Source organism: Chrysochloris asiatica, unplaced genomic scaffold (assembly GCF_000296735.1).
Source record: "Chrysochloris asiatica unplaced genomic scaffold, ChrAsi1.0 scaffold00085, whole genome shotgun sequence".
NCBI classification, from domain to species: Eukaryota; Metazoa; Chordata; class Mammalia; order Afrosoricida; family Chrysochloridae; genus Chrysochloris; species Chrysochloris asiatica.
The window spans coordinates 1,638,141-1,658,456 of record NW_006408603.1 but is presented as its reverse complement, the minus strand read 5'-3'; the positions used below and the strand labels follow the sequence as shown (position 1 = coordinate 1,658,456).

At 38.7% G+C, this 20,316-nt stretch overlaps 1 protein-coding gene across 2 annotated transcripts in view; it reads right to left on the bottom strand.

The window, feature by feature from the left end:
• TRIM33 (tripartite motif containing 33) overlaps positions 1-20,316 on the bottom strand; it is a 150,456-nt gene that overhangs the window by 76,300 nt on the left and 53,840 nt on the right. For both annotated transcript variants that reach the window (XM_006865884.1, XM_006865885.1), the window contains exons 2-4: positions 14,538-14,656; positions 14,153-14,297; positions 13,853-13,985 (exon numbers count right to left, since the gene is read on the bottom strand). In XM_006865884.1, the coding sequence (XP_006865946.1) occupies positions 13,853-13,985; positions 14,153-14,297; positions 14,538-14,656 (397 nt within the window). The remainder of the gene's footprint in view (positions 1-13,852; positions 13,986-14,152; positions 14,298-14,537; positions 14,657-20,316) is intronic.

Below are 20,316 nucleotides of genomic sequence, written 5' to 3'. Positions count from 1 at the left end.
ACTGACTTTGCAATCCAGTGCATTAACCCACAACACTACACCAGGACTCTGAGTGAAATTAGTCAATCACAAAAAGACAAATATTGTGTCAGACCAACATTGTAAAAAAATTTTTTAAAAACTAGTAAGTTTTCTTGATAAAAGAAACTCTATGATGGTGACAAGGGGAGAGATGGGAAACTTACTCATGGGATACAAAGTAGATATGCTAACATGGGTAACATAGCAGACAATTTACAAGAGGAAGGTTACCAGAGGAAAGATAACGGCAGCATAAGGAATGCAACAGAGTGAATACAGGTAATGACTGTTAACTTTAAGTTGATACATAGAGGGGATTTTAATCATTGTAATGAAGTATATAATTTTTTGAAGGTAAAGCTGATGATTTGCTCTGTAAAACTTCACTCAATTCACAACAAAAAAATTAAAAAGAATAAAAATGGGAACATCAATACAGATCTAAGGTTTTTAAAAGACACTAATTAAAACTGATGCCAAGAAATTTGAAAACTTAGGTAAAATAGACAAATTTATAGAAATACATTTATTTACCAAAACTGGCATGAGAAAAAAACCTTAATCATAAAAAATCTGCATCTACAGTTAAAAACTTGACATGCCTAAGCAATCCTTATCCAAAATGCATATCCTAGATAGTCTTGGTTTAGAGCTGTAGGATAAGCACTGGATTGCTAACCTCAGGCCAGTGATATAAGCCTCTCCTTGGAGAGTCAAAAATCCACTACAAGGCACTTAACAAATAAAACAAATACGATAGATACATGTATCCTACAAAGTATATAAAAACATTTGTGGTAAGTTTTAAGAGTCAAAAACTGGAAAACAATCCAAATGTTCAAATGAAGAAACAGCAAAATACAGTCAGGAGGTTACCGAATTTTCTTGGTTTCATGATGACATTAACGTCTCAGGAACTGCTTCACAGCACTAAAAGCCAAAAGATGTATCTAGCATTGCTATTTATATAAGGTGGTTGTTGTTAAGTGCCGTTGAGTCATTTCCAACCCATAGCAACCCTGTATAGGTTTCCAAGGAGCAGCTGGTGAGCTTGAACCACCGACCTTGCAGTTCAAACGACTTCACAGTCTGACGGATTATAAGGTAGTTAGGTCCAAACAACCACCAAAATCCAAGTTGCGGGTTTTTTCCCAAAATAAAATTTATTCTTTATATTTGCCTTCAAGTCAGTTCTGACTCAGCGATGCTACATAGGTTGGTGGCTGCTGAGCTCGAACTGCCAATCTTGAGGTTCGCAAACCCATGCTTATTATACAGAGCTACAGTGCTCCCTTTTAATCCATAACTTACTATAAATTTACAATGGTATCTATATATGGGTCTTTTTGCCATCCTTGTGCTTGGTACTGAATAGGACATTTCAGTTTGGTGGCTCTCTGTTTTCATGTACATTTCTTAAATTGGTTATTTGATAATTTCTTTCCCACAATTTCTGTTCTCTCTGTGATTTGAGCTGGGTAAATTTGAATGGGAAAATTTTCACATTTTCCATTTTTTCTTTGCAGTTTATTTTCAAGGAGACTCTCATGAATTATCTATCTACCAACCCCATTAATTTTTTATTTCAGCTATCATACTTAAGACCTTGTGCTTAGATTGATTTCTGCAGAGATCTTGCTCTTTGTGACCAATAGCTTCAGATATATTTCAACATACCATACTTTTGCTTTATTTTTCCTGTTGTTCCTGTATTCTTTCAGACCTCTTCCCTCCCCAGCACCTTCCCAGTGTACTTTGGTCTCGTTCATGTTAAGTGGATGTGTCAATCAGAACTGTTCACAGATATATCAGCCATTGCTCGTGATATTTGCTGTTATAACAAAAAGATTCGCTGAAAATGTCTAATCTTTTCACTCATGAGCAAACAATGGTGTCAGAGTTCCAAACATCACATCTAAAGTCAAGGTAAGAAAATGCAGAAAAAATGCTGGGACCAACATTTGTTTCTTTTATCTCAAAATCTACCCACCTCAGAAAATTCTGCTTTTATTTTATGGGCCTGAATCCCCAGAAAAGTTGGCAGGGAAAATACTTGGTTTCTATCCTGTTTATTTGATACTAAACAGAAGAGACTATGAGAATTTTCAATCTATCATATACAGCGGCTCTCTTCAGATGTAAGGTGCTTCTTAATCATACTTTCAAATTTACAAATAAATTACTTAAAAGATACTTAGAATCTGTGTGTGAGAGAACAGGGAATACCATTTGGTAGGCTTCAATGTATAGCAATTGGAGGGGAAAAAAAACCCAATTTTTTAACCGGAAATGATAACCAAATATCAATATTCAAAGGCTTCTCATGATCATTCACTGTCTCTAGAGAGTCAAAGGAGTCTCGGTGTGGCACTGTAGGATAAGCACTGAACCACAAGGTAGGCAGTTCAAATCTACTAGCTGCTCCTCAGAAACTGTAAACAGGGTGGCTATGATTGGAACTGACTTGATGGCACTAAACAACAACAAAAAGAGTGAAAAAGGACCCTAACTTTTGTTGGATATTTGGGGGGGGGGGAGGTGACTGACAAGGGCATGATATGCAGATTTACACTTAATTTCCTTGATTTCAGCAGAGTAACTCACTTCTCACTCTCCACTTGGACTTAATTTTTCCCAAATCCAGATGACTTCTCAAATTGTCACTTTGTTATTTGACTGTGCAGTCATGAAATTACATAGGGTACCGGTACAAAAACAAGGTCCCTCTTAATCACAGCATTTATTATAACCTAAGTAATGGGCATATTCACTGGCTGAACTTCATCACCACACACCCAATCCTACATCCTACATGAAAGGCATATGAAGCATAACATGTCACTTCACCTGTCACAAATAAGAGAAGAACAATCCTTCTTTATCAGGGTAAACAAACTTTGTAGCAGCTTTTATGCAGTCCACCAAGCTAGCTGTCCTTTTGTAGTTTTCTTGCGTCTGCATCAGTCACCTGTGATTGTTAAGTAGTAAACTGTGGATCCTGCTTTAACCCAAACAAGTTTTTCCATTCTGCAGCATCCAAAACCAAAGACACTGTGCCCAGAAGTTTGTCTAATATTTATTAAAGGTTCTTTTGGAACGGACAATAGCATCCCACAAAATGAAACAATTCCTTCACATTTTATGTCTTTTTTTCAGCAGTTTCTTGTTGAGTGCTTCTGTTACCTAGACTACTTTCTTAATGATCAGAGATAATTAATTCAGTGCTATTTGTTGTCAGCCAGTGCTCAAAGTGACCAAAATCTAACATTGGTCCAATTTCAGGATCCACCAAAACACTCTCCTTCTACTTTCATTTCAGCAATCAGAAATAACTCATCAGTGAGTTGTATATTTAACTTGTTTCTCATTAGTTTGCATTTCTTTACGTATCTTAATGAATAAACTTCTTAGAAACTGGACCTACCATTTCTAAATTCAGGTGGTGCAAATATTTGAGCCCTGGACTACTAACGAAGAGAGGGGTGGTTCAAATCCACCCAGAAGCACCAAAAGAAAGGCCTTCATTTTCAAGGTCACAGCCTTGAAAACCCTATAAAGAACAGGGGCTAGTTGCTGGAGAAGGATATCATGTTGGTAAGGTAGAGGGCAGAGAAAAAGAGGAAGAGCCCTAATGAGATGGACTGGCCAAGAGGCAGCATCGATGGACTCAAGCGTGGCAACAGTAGTGAGGCTGGCCCAGGAGCAGGCCAGTGTTTTGTTCTGCTGTGCATAATAAGGTCGCTATGGGTCAGTACCGACTTGATAGCACCTAACAACAACAACTATGCACATATGGGTCACCATTGTTGTTGTTATGTGCCGTGGAGTCAGTTCTGACTCATAGCGACCCTGTACAGGGTTTCCGGGGTTATAAATCTTTATGGGAGCAGAAAGCCTCATCTTTCTCCCACAGAACAGCTGGTAGTTTCAAACTGCTGACCCTGAGGTTCGCAGCCCGATTCATAACCACTACACTACCAGTGGAGAAGTAAACTCAACTATAACTAGTAACAATTGATCACAGCATATCTGCAGTTCTATACCACTGAGTAATCAAAGGTTTAACCCTACCCTTTCATTCTTCCTCTTCCCAAGTCACATGCTTCAGCAATTCAGGGTTGTTCTGAAAAATCTCACCTTTGATGCTAACAATAAAGTTAAGGAAAGATGCACAAGACAGTCGTCCTCACTTCTGGTTGCAATTCCCTGGAACTTTCTTGCTTATAAGGCTACCTACATCATTTATTAACCTAGTCTAGGTTTGTCTCTTTTGTTGTTTATCATTTGAGAAACCCAGTTCAAAATTTCATTTTATTCTTTAAAGTGTTTTACTACATTTCTCTTTACCTTTATTAATTATTTTCATATTTCTACTTTACTGTACTTTTCTGAAATTCTTATGTAGAATCACCTGGGTAGGAACCACTCGTGACATTCCAAGGCAACTAAAGATAAACTGTCACTATCTCTCATGAAAAATAAGCAAGCAATTCAGCATTAACTTGGTCTACCTGAATTTTGGAGTATGATTATATCTCCCATCCGTAAAATTACCCATTATTGTCAGGTGCCATTGAGTCGATTCTAACTTATAGCGACCCTGTATAGGATTTCCAAGGAGCAGCTGATAGCTTTGAACTGCCGACCTTATGGTTGGCAGTCCAGTGCTTATACTACAGCATCACACCAAGAGTCCAAAATTGCCCATGAGGATGGTGGTTATGTGCTGTGGAGTCGGTTACGGCTCATAGCGACCCTGTATAAATTTTTATGGGAGCAGAAAGTCTCATCTTTCTCCAGCTGAACAGCTGGTAGTTCTGAACTGCTGACTTTGAGGTTAGCAGCCCGCAGGCCATATTTGAATGGAGCCTTGAATAAAGGCAAGCCATGGCAGAATTGTAAAAAGCGGTATCTGTGATCATGTCCTGTGTTATAACTACTACCAGTGCCACCAACCTTACCACTCACCAATCAATCTCTGCCCCTCCAGCTACAAGCTTCTGTGATTCAGATATGATTTTCGAAGTGTTCACAATGGGATTACCCAGCCTGGAGTTTATGTAAAAACATGTATGTGTGTATCACCCAGCAACAAACATTGAGATTTTGAAACAGAAAATTTCCAGATGCCATTGTGAAGTGTCATCGAGTTGGTTGTGACCCATAGTGACCCTGTATAGGGTTTCCGAGGAGCAGCTGGTGAGCTTAAAGTGCTGACCTTACAGTTCAAATGGCTTTGCAGTCCGGTGAATTAACCCACAGCGCCACACCAGGGCTCCAGATGCCATATTAATGTATATGTAACCCATCTGGGAAAGAATTCTTAGCTTTATTAATTTATCATTAATTCATTCTGAATTAATGACTAAAATGAATTAATGACTAAATGACATAAAATAATTCTAAAACCTAAAATACCTGTAATGTTTTGGATGGTGTCAGAGAAAAATTCTTAATGAGGAAGATAGAACCCAAGAGGGTTCCATTTAAAATAAGAAATAGGGGCTTTCAGCAATATGACAGATTAGGCAGACACACTACATGGACTCTATACAAAAAGATACTAGAGAACAAATAAAACAGACAGAGAAGAAAATACTGACATTCAAAACTTCAAAAAAAGGTTAAAGAGCTGGGTGGCATGCTTGAAGGAGAAGCCAAGTAGGAACACTGGGAAACTGATTGGTGAATGGCTGGTCAGACTCAGCTCAACCATCCTGTGAGCAGCTTTGGCAGAAGAAGTAGGCCTGGTCAAGGAAATTCACACAGGCAACGGGAAAGGTGCGATTTCTTCTTTTTCCCCAGGATCCCCTGGTGACCACAGGTGGGGCTAGCTTGCACACTCATCCATCCCCAGGATAGACTCTGTTCTATGGGAGTTCAGAGCCACATGTTTGGGAGCCATGCCAATGTGAGCTAAGGGCCACAGTTGGGCCACTTTGATGTGCTACTTTGATATCTGGATTTGGGTGAGCTTTGCTCCACCCATATCTACAATACCCGCAGAGCCACAAGACATTCAAGTAACCAGTCAACATGCCTCCAGCTTTTTTGTGGGCCTAAAGTGGTTACGAATCGGGCTGCGAACATCAGGGTCAGCAGTTCGAAACTACCAGCTGTTCTGTGGGAGAAAGATGAGGCTTTCTGCTGCCGTGAAGATTTATAGCCTTGGAAAACCTGTACAGGGTCGCTATGAGTCGGAACTGACTCCACGGTACATAACAAAAACAAGAAGCACGAAAATCAGTTCCATCAACGGCCTCCACAAAACAATTCTGGATTGAGTTCCCTGAACATAGATAACATGGAGGCCAATAGAAATTCCATGTAAGGCCAGGAACTCTGCTGTCACAACCACCTTGTGAACTCCTTGAATTGCAAGAGCCCATCAGAAATTTCTCCCCTCCAGGTCCAACAACTACTGTTTTTACAAATAAGACAAACCCGCAATGTCCCAAAAACAACAAAAAATTTTAGTCCACACAAAGAACCAATGACCAAGATGCAGAGACAAAAACCATTTCTAAAGAAAAATTGGTGCTAGAACTACCTGAAAATGAATGCAAGTGAATGACTGACATACCTTTAGAGATTGACATAAAGACTGATGAAAGCAAAGGAGAACACAGAAAAAAACTTTACAAGAATTCAGTAAAACACTACAAGAACAAACTGACATAATAAATGCAAATTTTTACATAATACAAAACCTGCGATTATAAACCTAGAAGATTAATACTAATATTTCAGAAATGGGCAATACACTGAAAGCACAAAGGAGAAGATGCAAAGCAATGGAAGCTCGAATTAGTAGTTTGAAGATAAGTCTCTCAATTGTAGTTTGGTAGAAGAACAATCAGAAAAAAAGAATGAAAAAATCCAAAGAAAGCCTAAAAGTTATATGGGACACCATGAAGAAGAACAAATGAAGAAGAACTTATAGGTGACTATAATTTCACAACAGAGACAATTAAAACCAGAGAGAAAACTGTCAAAAGAGTTGGAAGAAAATGCTCATAACATCATGAAACACAAGAAGATAAGCATTCAAGCAGCTGAACAGACCCCAGGACAGATCCCAAAAGAAAATCACCAAAACAAAGCATAGTCAAACTTTCCAAAATCAAAGACAAGGAAACAATTCTGAAAGCAGCTGGAGGAAAACAAAAAGTTACCCACAAAGAATAAAAAAACAAGGCAAAGCTCTGAGTTCTCAACAGTAACCATGCAGTTAAGAAGGCAACGGAATGACATATGAAAAATCTGAAAGAAAAATATTGTCAACAAAGAATCATACACCAAAGCAATGATATCCCTCAAATGCAATGGCAAAATAAGGACATTTTCTGAGAAACAGAAATTAAAGGAATTTGTAATGACCAACTTTATGAGAATCAACAATATCAGACAACAGTCTGAAATTTCCACACATGACAACACCACACAAAACTCAATCCAGATATAGAAGTATTTAAAGTAAAACAAACCTACAAGATTGGTAGCAGGGAACCAGAGATACCAATTTATAATGAAGTCAACTGCAAAGCAAAAAGAGGGAATAGTGTAGATACGGAACTTCTAAATGGCAAGGAATTCAAGTAGATTTCAAGATAAAATAGACTGTTTTAAGCACCAAAAACATTTTTTAAATTACAGTTCAACCTCAAAGAAAAATATCAGAAAGATTTAGTAGTCATTAACACAACAGAAATGAAAATGACACTTGTCGTTAGGTGCCATCGAGTCTGTACCAACCCATAGCGACCTTATGCACAGCAGAACAAAACATTGCCCAATACTGGGCCATCCTCACTACTGCTGCCACACTTGAGTCCACTGATGCTGGCCACTTGGCCAATCCATCTTGTTGGGGGTCTTCATCTTTTTCTCTGACCCTCCACCTTACCAAACCTGATATCCTTCTCCAGCGACTTGTCCCTCCTGACACAATGTCTGAAGTATGAGACGAAGTCTGACCACCTTGGCCACCAAGGAGCACTGTGGCTGCACTTCTTCCAAAATAGATCTACTGGTTCTTTTGGCAGCTCATGGCACTTTCAATATTCTCCTCCAACACCCTAACAGAAAAGCATCAATTCTTCTATGGTCTTCCTTAATCACTGTCCAGCTTTCGCAAGCATATGAGGTTATTGAAAATACCATGGATTAGGTCAGGTACACCTTAGTTAAGCCTTAAGCTGCCATCTTTGCTCTTCAACACTTTAATAAGGTCTGATGTAGCAGATTTTTCTAATGCTATGCATTGTTTGATTTCTTGACTGATGCTTCCATGAGTGTTGATAGTTGATCCAAGAAGAATGAAGTCCTTGACAACTTCAATCTTTTCTCCATTGATAAGAATGTTGTTTTACTGGTCCAGTGGTGAGGATTTTTGTTTTTACATTGAGATGTAATCCATACCAAAGGTTGTGCTCTTTGATCTTCATCAGTAAATGCTTTAAGTCCTCTTCACTTTCAGCAAGCAAGGCTGTATCATTTGGGTATCACAGGTTGTTAATCAGTCTTCCTCCAATCTTGATGCCACGTTTTTCTTCATAGAACCCAGCTTCTCGGAATATGTGCTCAGCATACAGGCTGAATAAGTATGGTGAAAGAATACAACTTAGTCACACACCTTTTTTCATTTTGAAACATTCAGTGTTGTTCAGTCCACGGCATCGTCTGAATCGGGTGAACCTCTGGAAGCTCTCTGTCAATGTACGCTTGCAGCCATTTCTGAATTACCTTTATCCAAAACTTTACTCACATGGGATATCAAAGAGATTGTCTGATGATTTCCGCATTTTGTTGGGTCACCTCTCTTTGGAATGGGCACAAATACAGATCTTTTCCTATCAGTCGGCCAGATAGTTGTCTTCCAAATTTCTTGGCAGAGATGAGTGAGTGCCTCCTGTGCCATCTCACTTTCTTGAATGATTTCAATTTTTATTCCATCAATTCCTGGTGCCTTGTTCTTTGCCAATTCCTTCAATGCAACTTGGACTTCCTCCTTCAGTATCATTGGCTCTTGGTCATATGCAAACACTTGAAATGGTTGAACATTAACCATTTCATTTTGGTACAGTGACTCTGTATATTCCTTCCATCTTCTCTTGATGCTTTCTGCATCATTCAATAACTTGCCCAGTGAATCTTTCAATAACGAAAGTCGAGGCTTGGATTTTTTCTTCAGTTCCCCCAGCTTGAGAAATGCTGAGCGTGTTCTTCCTTTCTGGTTTTCAGATTCCAGACCTTTGCACATTTTGTTGTAATATTTGGCTTTGTCTTCTTGAGCTGATCTTTGAAATTTTCTGTTCATCTCTTGGACCTCCTCATTTCTTCCATTTGATTTAGCATCTCTACGCTGGAGAGCAAGTTTCAGGGTCTCTTCTGACATCCATTTTGACCTTCTCCTTCTTTCTTGTCTTCTCAATGACTTTTTGGTTTCTACCTGTATAGTGTTCTTGATGTCATCCCACAACTCTTCTGATCTTCAATCTTTAGTGTTTAATGTATCAAATCTGTTCTTCAGATGATCTCTAAATTCAGGTGGAATATATTCAAGGCCATATTTTGGCTCTCGTGGACTTGTTTTCATTTTCTTCAGCTTCAATTTGAATTTGCAAATGAATAATTGATAGTCTGTTCCAGAGTCTGCCCCTGGCCTTGTTTTCACTGATGATATGGAGCTTTTCCATCGTCTCTTTCTGCAGATATAGTCAATTTGATTTCTATGTATTCCATCTGGTGAGGTCCATGTGTATAGTCTCTTATGCTGTCTAAAGAAGGTATTTGAAACGAACAAATCATTGGTTCTGCAGAATTCTATCATGTGTTCTCCAGCATCATTTCTATCACCAAGGCCATATTTTCCAACCACTGATCCTTCCTCTTTGCTCCCAACCTTTGCATTCCAATCACCAGTAATGATCAATATATCTTGATTGCATGTTTGATCAGTTTCAGATTGAAGACGTTGATAGAATTCTACTTCATCCTCACTGGCTTTAGCAGTTGGTGCAAAAATTTGAATAATAGTGGCATTAACTGGGCTTCCCTGTAGGCGCATGGATATTATCCTATCACAGACAGTGTTGTACCTCATGACTGATCTAGGTATGTTCTTTTTGACAATGAATGCAACACCATTCCGCTTCGATTTGTCATTACCGGCATAGTAAACCATGTGGATGACAGATGCAAAATGGCCAATACCAGTCCATTTCAGCTCACTAATGCCTAAGATATCGATGTTTATGTGTTTCATTTCATTTTTGACAACTTATTCAGATTCATACTTTGTACATTCCATGTTCAGATTTTCAATGGATGTTTACAGCTGTCCCTCTTCATTTTGAGTTGTGTCCCATCAGCAAGCAAGTGAAGGTCCCGCGGGCTTTTCTCCCACAGGCTTTACTCCATTCGCATCATCACGGTCAACTCTGCTTTGAGGAGGCAGCTCTTCCCCAGTCACATTTTGAGTGCCCTCCAACCTGAGGGGATTGTTTTCTGGCACTATATCTGACAGTGTTTCTCTGCTATTCATAAGGTTTTCAGTGACTAAATATTCGGAAGTAGTTCCTCTCTCTTTCTTCCTAGTCTGTCTTTGTCTGGAAGCTCATCTGTCCACCATGGGTGACCCTGCTGGTATTTAAAATACTGGTGGCATAGCTTTCAGAATCACAACAACTAACAAGCCACCACAGTACGACAAACTGACAGAGGAGTGGTAGCCGTCTGGTTTAAGTGAACACTAAAAATTTTTAAATGACACTAAACCCCACAAAAAACACTCACCATAGAAAATTATGTGGAACAAAAAAGAAAATCCAGCAGTACCATAAAAAAATGATAGCAACCAATTAAGACATATTGATAATTACACAGAATGTAAGTGGATTAAATGTGTCAGTCAAATGACATAGAGAGCAGAATGGATAAAACAGGATCCTCTAATATGCTGTCTACAAGAGACATCAATCAAAAAGATGGAGACAGCCTAAATGCCTATCAACAGACAGTGGTTAGGAAGGCTGTAGTACACATATACAATGGAACGCTACAAAACACTGAAGGATGATGATGAATCTGTGAAACACCTCACAATATGTTAATAAAGGGAGGACACATTATGCTGAGTGAAACTGATCAATCACAAAAGTGCAAACATTGTATGGGATGAATGTTGTGAAAAATGAAAATAAATTTTTTCTTGATAAAAGAAACACTCTATGATTATTACATGGGGTAGGAAATGATGGGGGAAGAGAAAATTATTCTTGGGGTACAGGTACACAAATATTAACATGGGTGACAGGACAGGCAATATATATCAAGAGTGATACTGGTTAAGGAAAGATGAAGATAGCAGTAAATACTGTTAATTGTTGGTAAACAGAGGTGAGACTGCAAAAACTGTAATGAAGCAAAGTATATGATTTGTTGAATGGAAAACTGATGGTCTGATATATAAACCTTCACTCAATTCACAATGAAAAGCAGGAGATAAACAAAAAGGAAAGGTCTATGCAAGAACAAATTTCTGGGGTAGCAGGAGTTTGAGGAGGTACTTAATGTTTTCATAAACATGTAGCAGCCTGTTTTTCCCTAGGACCAACTCTAAAACCATATGAGGAGCTGTTAGGATCACAAAGCTTGACCAAGCTGCTTCATCTATAGATGGCACTATCAAGGAGTTCTAATATGGCACTATGGGCTAAGTCAGCAGTTCAAACTCACCAGTCACTCCTCAGACACCCTATACAGGGTTGCTAGAGTCGTTATGAGTCGGAACCAACTGGACGACACTTTAACAACAACATTAAGGTGTACATGTAGTGATCCTGTTGGGAAAGAAACCACTCTTGAAGGACGTAAAAACAGTTACCTTATTAAATACTTGAACTCCAACTATAGGAGACCAATGAAGGATATCAATAAAGGCAATTAACTATTAGCAAAATGATCAAGGCAGCAGCGTGGACAGAATGGATTGAAATGGTAAACTTAAAAACAGAGAGACTAGTTGTTAATGTGTTCTAAAAAGAAGAACGCAGGTTTTCAAATCCACTGGTTCTACAATAGCTCATCCAGGAAAAAAAAAAAGAAAGAAGTGTGGCCTAACACATGGGAGAAAAGTATCCAAGATTATGAATTATGACTTGGATATAATTTGTGAAAAACAGAAAAGGATCATGATTAAACTCCTAGAGTATGGGGGGTTAAACACATTCTTTCATGGGAGAAAAAAAGTATACCAACTTCTTTTTCATCCTATCTCTTAACACCAATGAAACCATTCAAAGAACTCATTGGAGCTATGAAAAAGGAAAGCTAATGTTGTTAGATGAGACTATCATAAAACAATCAAAGGTAAGAAATAGCTGTGTTGAAAGTATACCTAAGTTGAGACATTTGAGAGGTGCCTCAAAAAAGAACGACAACAACAAAAAAAAGTTTTACGTGGTCAAGTAAATTTGAGATCGTCCACATACAGTATTCTGCATATCCTATGTTGTTGTTGCTGTTGTTGTTAAGAGCCATCGAGTTCCGACTCATAGCAACCCTGTATAGTTTCCAATGAGCAGCTTGTGGGTTTGAGCCACCAACCTAACAGTTAGCAGCCCAGTTCTTATCCTACAGCGCCACACCTAGACTCTGTGTATCTTATATTCTCTACATAATATGGGAAACAATGAACACAAGAGTTAAGAACAGATCTAGAGTCCCACTTGTGGTTGTTGTTATGTGCCGTGGAGTAGGTTCCGACCCACAGCAACCCTGTACAGGGTTTCCAAGGCTGTAAAACTTTACACGAGCAGAATGCCTCATCTTTCTCCCACAGAGCGGCTGGTAGTTTCGAACCGCTGGCCCTAAGGATCATAGCCCAATTTGTAACCACTACGCTACCAGAGCTCCTTCAAATCCAGGGTCTACCACTTAGTGTGAAACCTTGTAGAGAAAGCTCTCTGTGAATAGGCTCCCTCACCGTTAAATAATGATAACATAATTATAAAGAACAGTACATTACAGGGTTTAAGAAACACATGGCTAAGAAACCCATTTACGTGTGTTTAACCCAACACTTTTCTTTGAAAGTATATTCATAAAACTTGTTTTCATCCATCCAGTAGAAATGGTCTAAAGAGAATACTTTAGAAAATGTTGGACTATGGGTAGACAAGTCCATCTTTTTAACTACAATATATACAGATGCCTTGGTGACTGGGAAATTTATTAGAGGATGTTGATATACAACCGACTAAGAAATCTCAGCACCATTCCAGAATACTTCTGATGCAAAAGATGCATGAAGAGTGAATACTGTTGTGAGGGTAAAACAGGGCTGAAATACAAACTCCAATGTTTATAAAGTTTATAAAGTTTTCATTATAGATTCTGTATCGAACATAAAAGCAGTATATTTACTCACTGATGCTAAAATGACTATAAGGTAGCCATACCCGTGGGAACACTACCTTTTTTTTTTTTTTTTAATTATAAGACTTAAGCCTAAATATCACAGCATACTATTAACTTAACTGAACCAGAGGCATGGAAAGCAAAGAAATAACACAGTGCTGTTCTTACAAACCCAAACACACATAATGATACATTTTAAACAAATATTCATGATAACTGGATTTGAATGTGGAAACCATTACATAACTTACATAACTGCATTTTGTTCTGTTTTTTCTTAAAATTATATTTTAAGAACAGATTTATAATCATAACAAAATTATGGGATGGGTATTTACTTTTTAAAAGGATAATTACATTGATAAGAACTTTTATTTTATTTCCTGGTAAGCAATTATGATTTCTGTACCTATGTTCTTTGTGTTCCAATAGCTGGCAGTCTCTACATGTCAGTCTATCACAAGTTTCACAGAAAAGTTTCAACTGTTCTTGTTTGTGTACGGGACAGAAAACAGGGCGCTGACCAGATGCTCCAACAGACTCTGTAGCAAAATAAACCAAGTAGTTTTAAATGAAATATAAAATGTTGTCTAATTTTGTCAATTTTTATTAATGTTGGTAGCCAACATTTATAAAGAACAAATATAAAATGGTATAGAGGCAAAAGAAGGAGGTTAATAGTAATAATTAAAACTGCTTCTTATCTTACCTGAGACATCTTCTTTTTTCCTGATCAGGTGATCTTTAGTGAATTTTACTCTTTGATGTGCTTCTATACATGTCTTACACAGCCATTCTCCACATTCTACACAAAAGCCAACTGCACTAGCATTATCTTCACAACTAGTACATACCTAAAATAAAGAAGAAATATATACTATCCACATTAAATTTACACAAAAAGAGAAGTTTAAAACAAATCTCATTTAAGCCAGTTTGGAGGCCCAGAATAGAGCTATGCATTTCTAAGCAAGTAAGTAGTTCAACATGAATTAAGGAACAGATTTACTGTTAGGCAAATCGCCAAACCTGTTTTCCTTATTTTCACATTGCTATACCAAGATAGGAATAGAAAGAAAAATTGAGAAGCATACCTGTTCTGATTTCTCATCAGAACTGCTAGGAGCTTCAGACGTATCTTTCACAAAATAATTATCCACAAGGTCTATCTGTCTGCATTCCTGGCGGCATACTGGGCACCGTAATACACCAACTATAATACAAAATGACAACATTAAGAATATTCTTCAGGAATCATTAAGGAAGTCGAGCATGATGTCCACATGGAAATGACTCATTCATCTGTCACAGACAAGACCAAAGAAATTACATCAAGAGCTGAATAAAATAACTTATTTAGTTATACCATAGAGAAAACTGATGCTCTATCTGTTGTTGTTGTTGTGAAGTGCAGCTGAGTCGGTTCTGACTCATATCGACCCTGTGTAGGGTTTCCAAGGCTGTAAATCTTTTTGCAGGAGGCAAAAAGCCTCATCTTTCTCCTACCAAGCCCTATTTAGGAAGAGGAAATAAGCATTAATCAGGAGGAGGGAAAGTCTTCTTTTTTTATTATACTGATATTCTGTGGTTGGCTGAATAAAGACCCCAAAGATATTCAGATCCTAATCCCTGGAACCTAAGGAGCTCTGGTAGCGTAGTGGTTACGAATCGGGCTGTGAACAGCAAGGTCAGCAGTTTGAAACTCCCAGCTGCTCCACGGGAGAAAGATGAGGCTTTCTGCTCCCATAAAGATTTACAAGCTCAGAAACCCTGTACAGGGTCGCTATAAGTCGGAACCGACTCCACAGCACATAACAACAACAATCCCTGGAACCTAGGAATGTTAAAATATAATAAGAACAAAAGTTGTAATTGTGATTAAATAAGGCTCTAATTTAGAGAGATTCTCCTGTGGGACACTAAATGTAATCATAATGATCTTAATGGAGAAAGACAGAGGGATATTAGCCTACAGAAGAGAAGACTCTATGGATATGGAAGAATAGGTTGGAATGACTGATGCATTATGAAGACAGAGGAAGAATACAAGTAAGAAATATAGGTGACCAATAGTCCTGTTTTAGAGCTACAAGATAAGCACTGGACTGGTAACTGCAAGGCTTGTAGCTCGAAACCCACTAGCCACTCCATGGAAACCCTACATGGGGTCGCTATTAGTCATAACAGACTCGATGGCACTCTAAAACAATAGTAGCTAAAATTTTTAAAAGGCAAAAAATAATTTTCTCTTCAGAACCTCCAGAAATGATGCTGGATTTCTAACCTCTAGATCTGTAAGAAAATAAACATGTGTTGTTTTACGCCACCAAGTTTATAAGTAATTTGTTATAACAGCAAGAAGAAACCAATACAAATCTATCTTTGAAATGCTGACTTGGCTCAGAGCTTCTTGAATTCATACTGATGTGGGCAAAAAGAGCATCTGTGCTTTAATCTGCTAGTATTGTAGCACCTAACAAAACAGATAAATTGCTGATAAAACTCGGATGCTAAATTTAAGAACCAAAAAACAGCACCACAATCATGTCAGGCATGGAATTAAGATAACCAAATCAAGTTTTGCCATCAAGTCTTTTCCAACTCAGAGAGACCCTGTATAGAGAGAGTACAAATTAATGCCCTATAGTTTTTGTAAGGCTGTAATCTTTATAGAAGCAAGCTAGTAGATTTCAACTGCAAACCATTAAGTTAGCAGCCAATCACTTACCTAGTGCACTGCCAAAGCTCCTTATAAAATTGAGTATAAAGCATGATACAATTCTCCCCTTTCAACAGGGATTCTGTCACACATCTATGGTCAACTGACTTTTGACAAGAGTGCTAACTCCACTGAACAGAAAAAAATTATCTTTAATACAATGGTGCTGAGAAAATTCCACATGATAATGTATGAGTCAAGATCTAAGCCTAAACCAATTCAGAACAGATCAACGACCTCAACATGCACACCATAAAATTCTTAGAAGAAAATGACAGATTATCAGATACAACAACAAAACACTCTAAACAACAAAAGACAAAATGAAGTACTTTTGCACATCAGAGAACTTTATTAACAAAATGAACAGACAGGCCAAAGACTGGAAGAAAGATCTCAGTAACCATATATTGGATAAATAGCAATAGGTGGCAAGGTTGGTTCAACCTCAAGGTCGATGGCTCAAACTCATCAGTTGCTCCTAGGAAACCCTATACAGTGTGGCAAAAATCCAAAACATACATCCTGGTGTGGAGCTACAGAGTAAGTACAAGACTACAAGGTCAGTTTGAACCACAGGTTGGCTGTTCAAACTCATCAGTAGCTCCTCAGAAACCCTAAACTGGGTCATTATGAATTGGAACCAACTGACAGCACTTAACAAAAACAATCTAAAATATATATCAAACTCATAAAACTTCACAAAAAAGACAAATAGCCAATCAAAAATGCACAAGAAAGGACTTGAATAGACAATACACATCACCACCACCACCACCACACTACCAGAGCTCTTTAGGAGCTTCCTGCTGTTGTTTTTGTTGTTGTTGTTGTTAAGTGCCATCGAGTCTATTCTGACTCATAGTGACCCTGTATAAGGTTTCCAAGGAGTAGCTGCTGAGCTTGAACCACCCACCTTGCAGTCTGATGCATAAGCCCCCAGCCCCACACTTCTTGTTGTTGTTAGGTGCCATCGAGTCAGCACCAACAGAACGAAACACTACCTGATCCTAGGTAAACATCACTACTGTTGCCATGCTTCAGTCTACTGATACTGCCACTTGGCCAAGCCATCTCATTGGGGTCTTCCTCTTTTTCTCTAACCCTCCACCTTACCACACACTGTTGTTGCTGTTATGTGTCGTGGAGTCAGTTCTGACTCATAGCGACCCTATACAGAGTTTCTGAGGCTGTAAATCTTTACGGGAACAGAACAGAACGCCTCATCTTTCTCCTGCGGAACAGCTGGCAGTTTCGAACTGCTGACCTTGCAGTTCACAGCCCGATTCGTAACCACTAAACCACAATGAGATGTATATAACCTCACCTCTATGGAATAGCAAGGATAAAAAAACATAAAACAACAGATGTTGGCAAGATTTTAAAAATTAAGCTCGAACCCTCATCCAATGCTGGTAGTGGTGGTGGTTGTGTGCTACTGAACTAGTTCCAACTCAGAGCAAGTCTGTATAGAGTTTTCGAGGCTGTGAATCTTTATGGGACCAGACAATGCATCATCTTCTTCCATGGACTAACTAGTAGATTCCAACTACTGACTTAGCAATTAGCAGCCCAACTCATAACCCATATACTAACAGGACTCCTTTGCTGGTAGGAATGTAAAATGGTTCAGCTGATGTGAATAAAGCATATACATACAATGGAATATTACATAGCCTTAAAGAGATATGATGTTTGTTTATTGTTGGTCACCAGAGATGGAAGGGAGAGGGAAAGAGAAGCTTCTGTTTGGGTAGTATTGAACTTATGTGGAATATTTTCGGAAAGGATAGCAACGGGGGCACAATATAAAAAAAATAATTAAAGTCACTAAATAATAAATGTGGGAGCTATTGTACTAGTACTGTGCTGCCATGTATGTTCTTAACAATTTTAAAAGGGGAGGGAATTCAGAAATAGCATGCAATTTTGGCAGTAGCTGTTAAGATAAGCACTAGACTGAGAACTACGTGATCAGTGGTTCAAACTCACCAGTCACTCCTTGGAAATTCTATACAGGGTCCCTAATGAGTCCGAACCAAAACCATGGAAAGCATCATACATACATAGACTGGAATATAAGAAGTGTCCCCAAGAATTGTATCATGCACAAACTACAAAATCGTACACAGTAGTTGTTGTTGTTATTAGGTGCCATCGAGTCAGTACCAACCCATAGCAACCTTATGCACAGCAGAACAAAACACTGCCCAATCCTGGGACAACCTCACTACTGTTGCCATGCTTGAGTCCATAGATGCTGCCACTTGGCCAATCCATCTCGTTGGGGGTCTTCCTCTTTTTCTCTGATCCTCCACCTTACCAAACATGATATCCTTCTCCAGTGACTGGTCCCTCCTGACAGTATGTCTGAAGAATGAGAGACTAACTTTACCCATCTCGGCCTCCAAGGAGCACTCTGGCTGCACTTCTTCCAACACAGATCTGCTAGTTCTATGGGAAGCCCATGGCACTTTCAATACTCTCCTCCCACACCATAACTCTAAAGCATCAATTCTTGTACAGTCTTCCTTATTCACTGTCCAGCTTTCACATGCATATCATGAAAAACACAAACATAAACTGAATATATGGGCATGTCATTCTGAAAGAGGTAGGCGTATTAGAGTCTCCCAAAGACAAAACTATATTGTTAAAATCAAATTCCTAATTGTTACTGTTAAGTGCCTTCAAGTACCTTTCAACTCATAACAACCCTGGATAGTGTTTCTAAGGAGGAGCTGGTGGGTTTGAACCACCAACACTGCAATTTAGCCCAGTGCATAATGTTGCAGCGCACCACACCAGGATTTCAAATTCCTAATTATACATCTGAAAATGAAATTTTTTATAATGCAAAATGCATGCAGTGGTATTTCTTAATGGAAACACACAAAAACAATTTCTCAAACCAAGGGACAAAACATATGATAAAGAGAAAAAGAGAACAGACCAAGGAGGAGGCTTCAAAAACTGAACTAAGTGGAACAAAAAAGATGGCGGATTGGGTGGAAGTGCAGTAAAGAGCTCCATCAACAACAACACAGAATACCCCACACCAAGCAGGCTCAGGGGATGGTTCCAAAACTCTGAACCACATGTGAAGGAATATTTAGAAGAGTCGAAGGCTTACAGCTGGGGAATTTGTGGCAGAAGCAAGAAATCTATTGCTTTCAAGTCCGGAACACTCGGTTGCTCCAGGAGCTGCCATGTTGGGTGAGATCAAGTTGGGGAAGGATCAGAGCAGCCAAAGATGCCTGGCAGAACTGCAGATATATATGTGTGGACATTCTTTTCTTTTGGTAGCTGTTCGTTGGTCCCTTGCTGTCTGCACACCTCCATTCTGGTGACTATAGGGGTAACTGAGCTACTGAGCACTCCAGCCACCCCACCCTCAGAGGGTTCTACTTCGCATGTTCACAGATCTCCTTGAAATTTAAAGAGATGGTTTCCAATTAAAACCAAACGGCCACAGCCAGCCCTGAACTGTTTACAACTAGAAACAAGGCCTGAACGGGGATTGTGGAGCGGGACAAGCAGACAAAAAAGGAAATAAGCCAAAAATTAAATCCTAAATTATGTTAAAACGACCAACAGTCGCATCATAAAATTTCTCAAGAAGAGTGAAAAGGGAGACCCATTTCCTGATCACATCTACCTGGAGGCAATCAGAAAGCATAAAAAATACCAAAAATACATACCCATCTAAGTATTAAGGCCACAGATAAACTCTGAATATGCCTAAAAAAAAGAAGCAGATCACTATATCTGCACATGTCCAGAAACGAGATAAAGTGACTGAGGCAAATAAGCTGGAAGTAGACCTACACACTCCATACTGGAAGATGGGCAGGCTTTAGAGATGCCAGAGAAGGAATTCAGAAAAATGATTATAAAATGTATCAAAATACTACACAATGGAGTTGAGAAAAATAAGGAAGACGTCAGGAAAGCACTACAGGAACAATCAAATAAGATAGATACAGCATTGGAAACAATTCAAAACCTATGGAAAGAGTTCCAAACTATTAATAATAGAATATCAGAAATGGACAATAAACTGAAAGGGCAAAGGAGTAGAATTGAAGAGATAGAAGCCAGAACTAGTGAGCTAGAAGATAAATCTCTCAACACTACTGAGATAAAAGAACAAA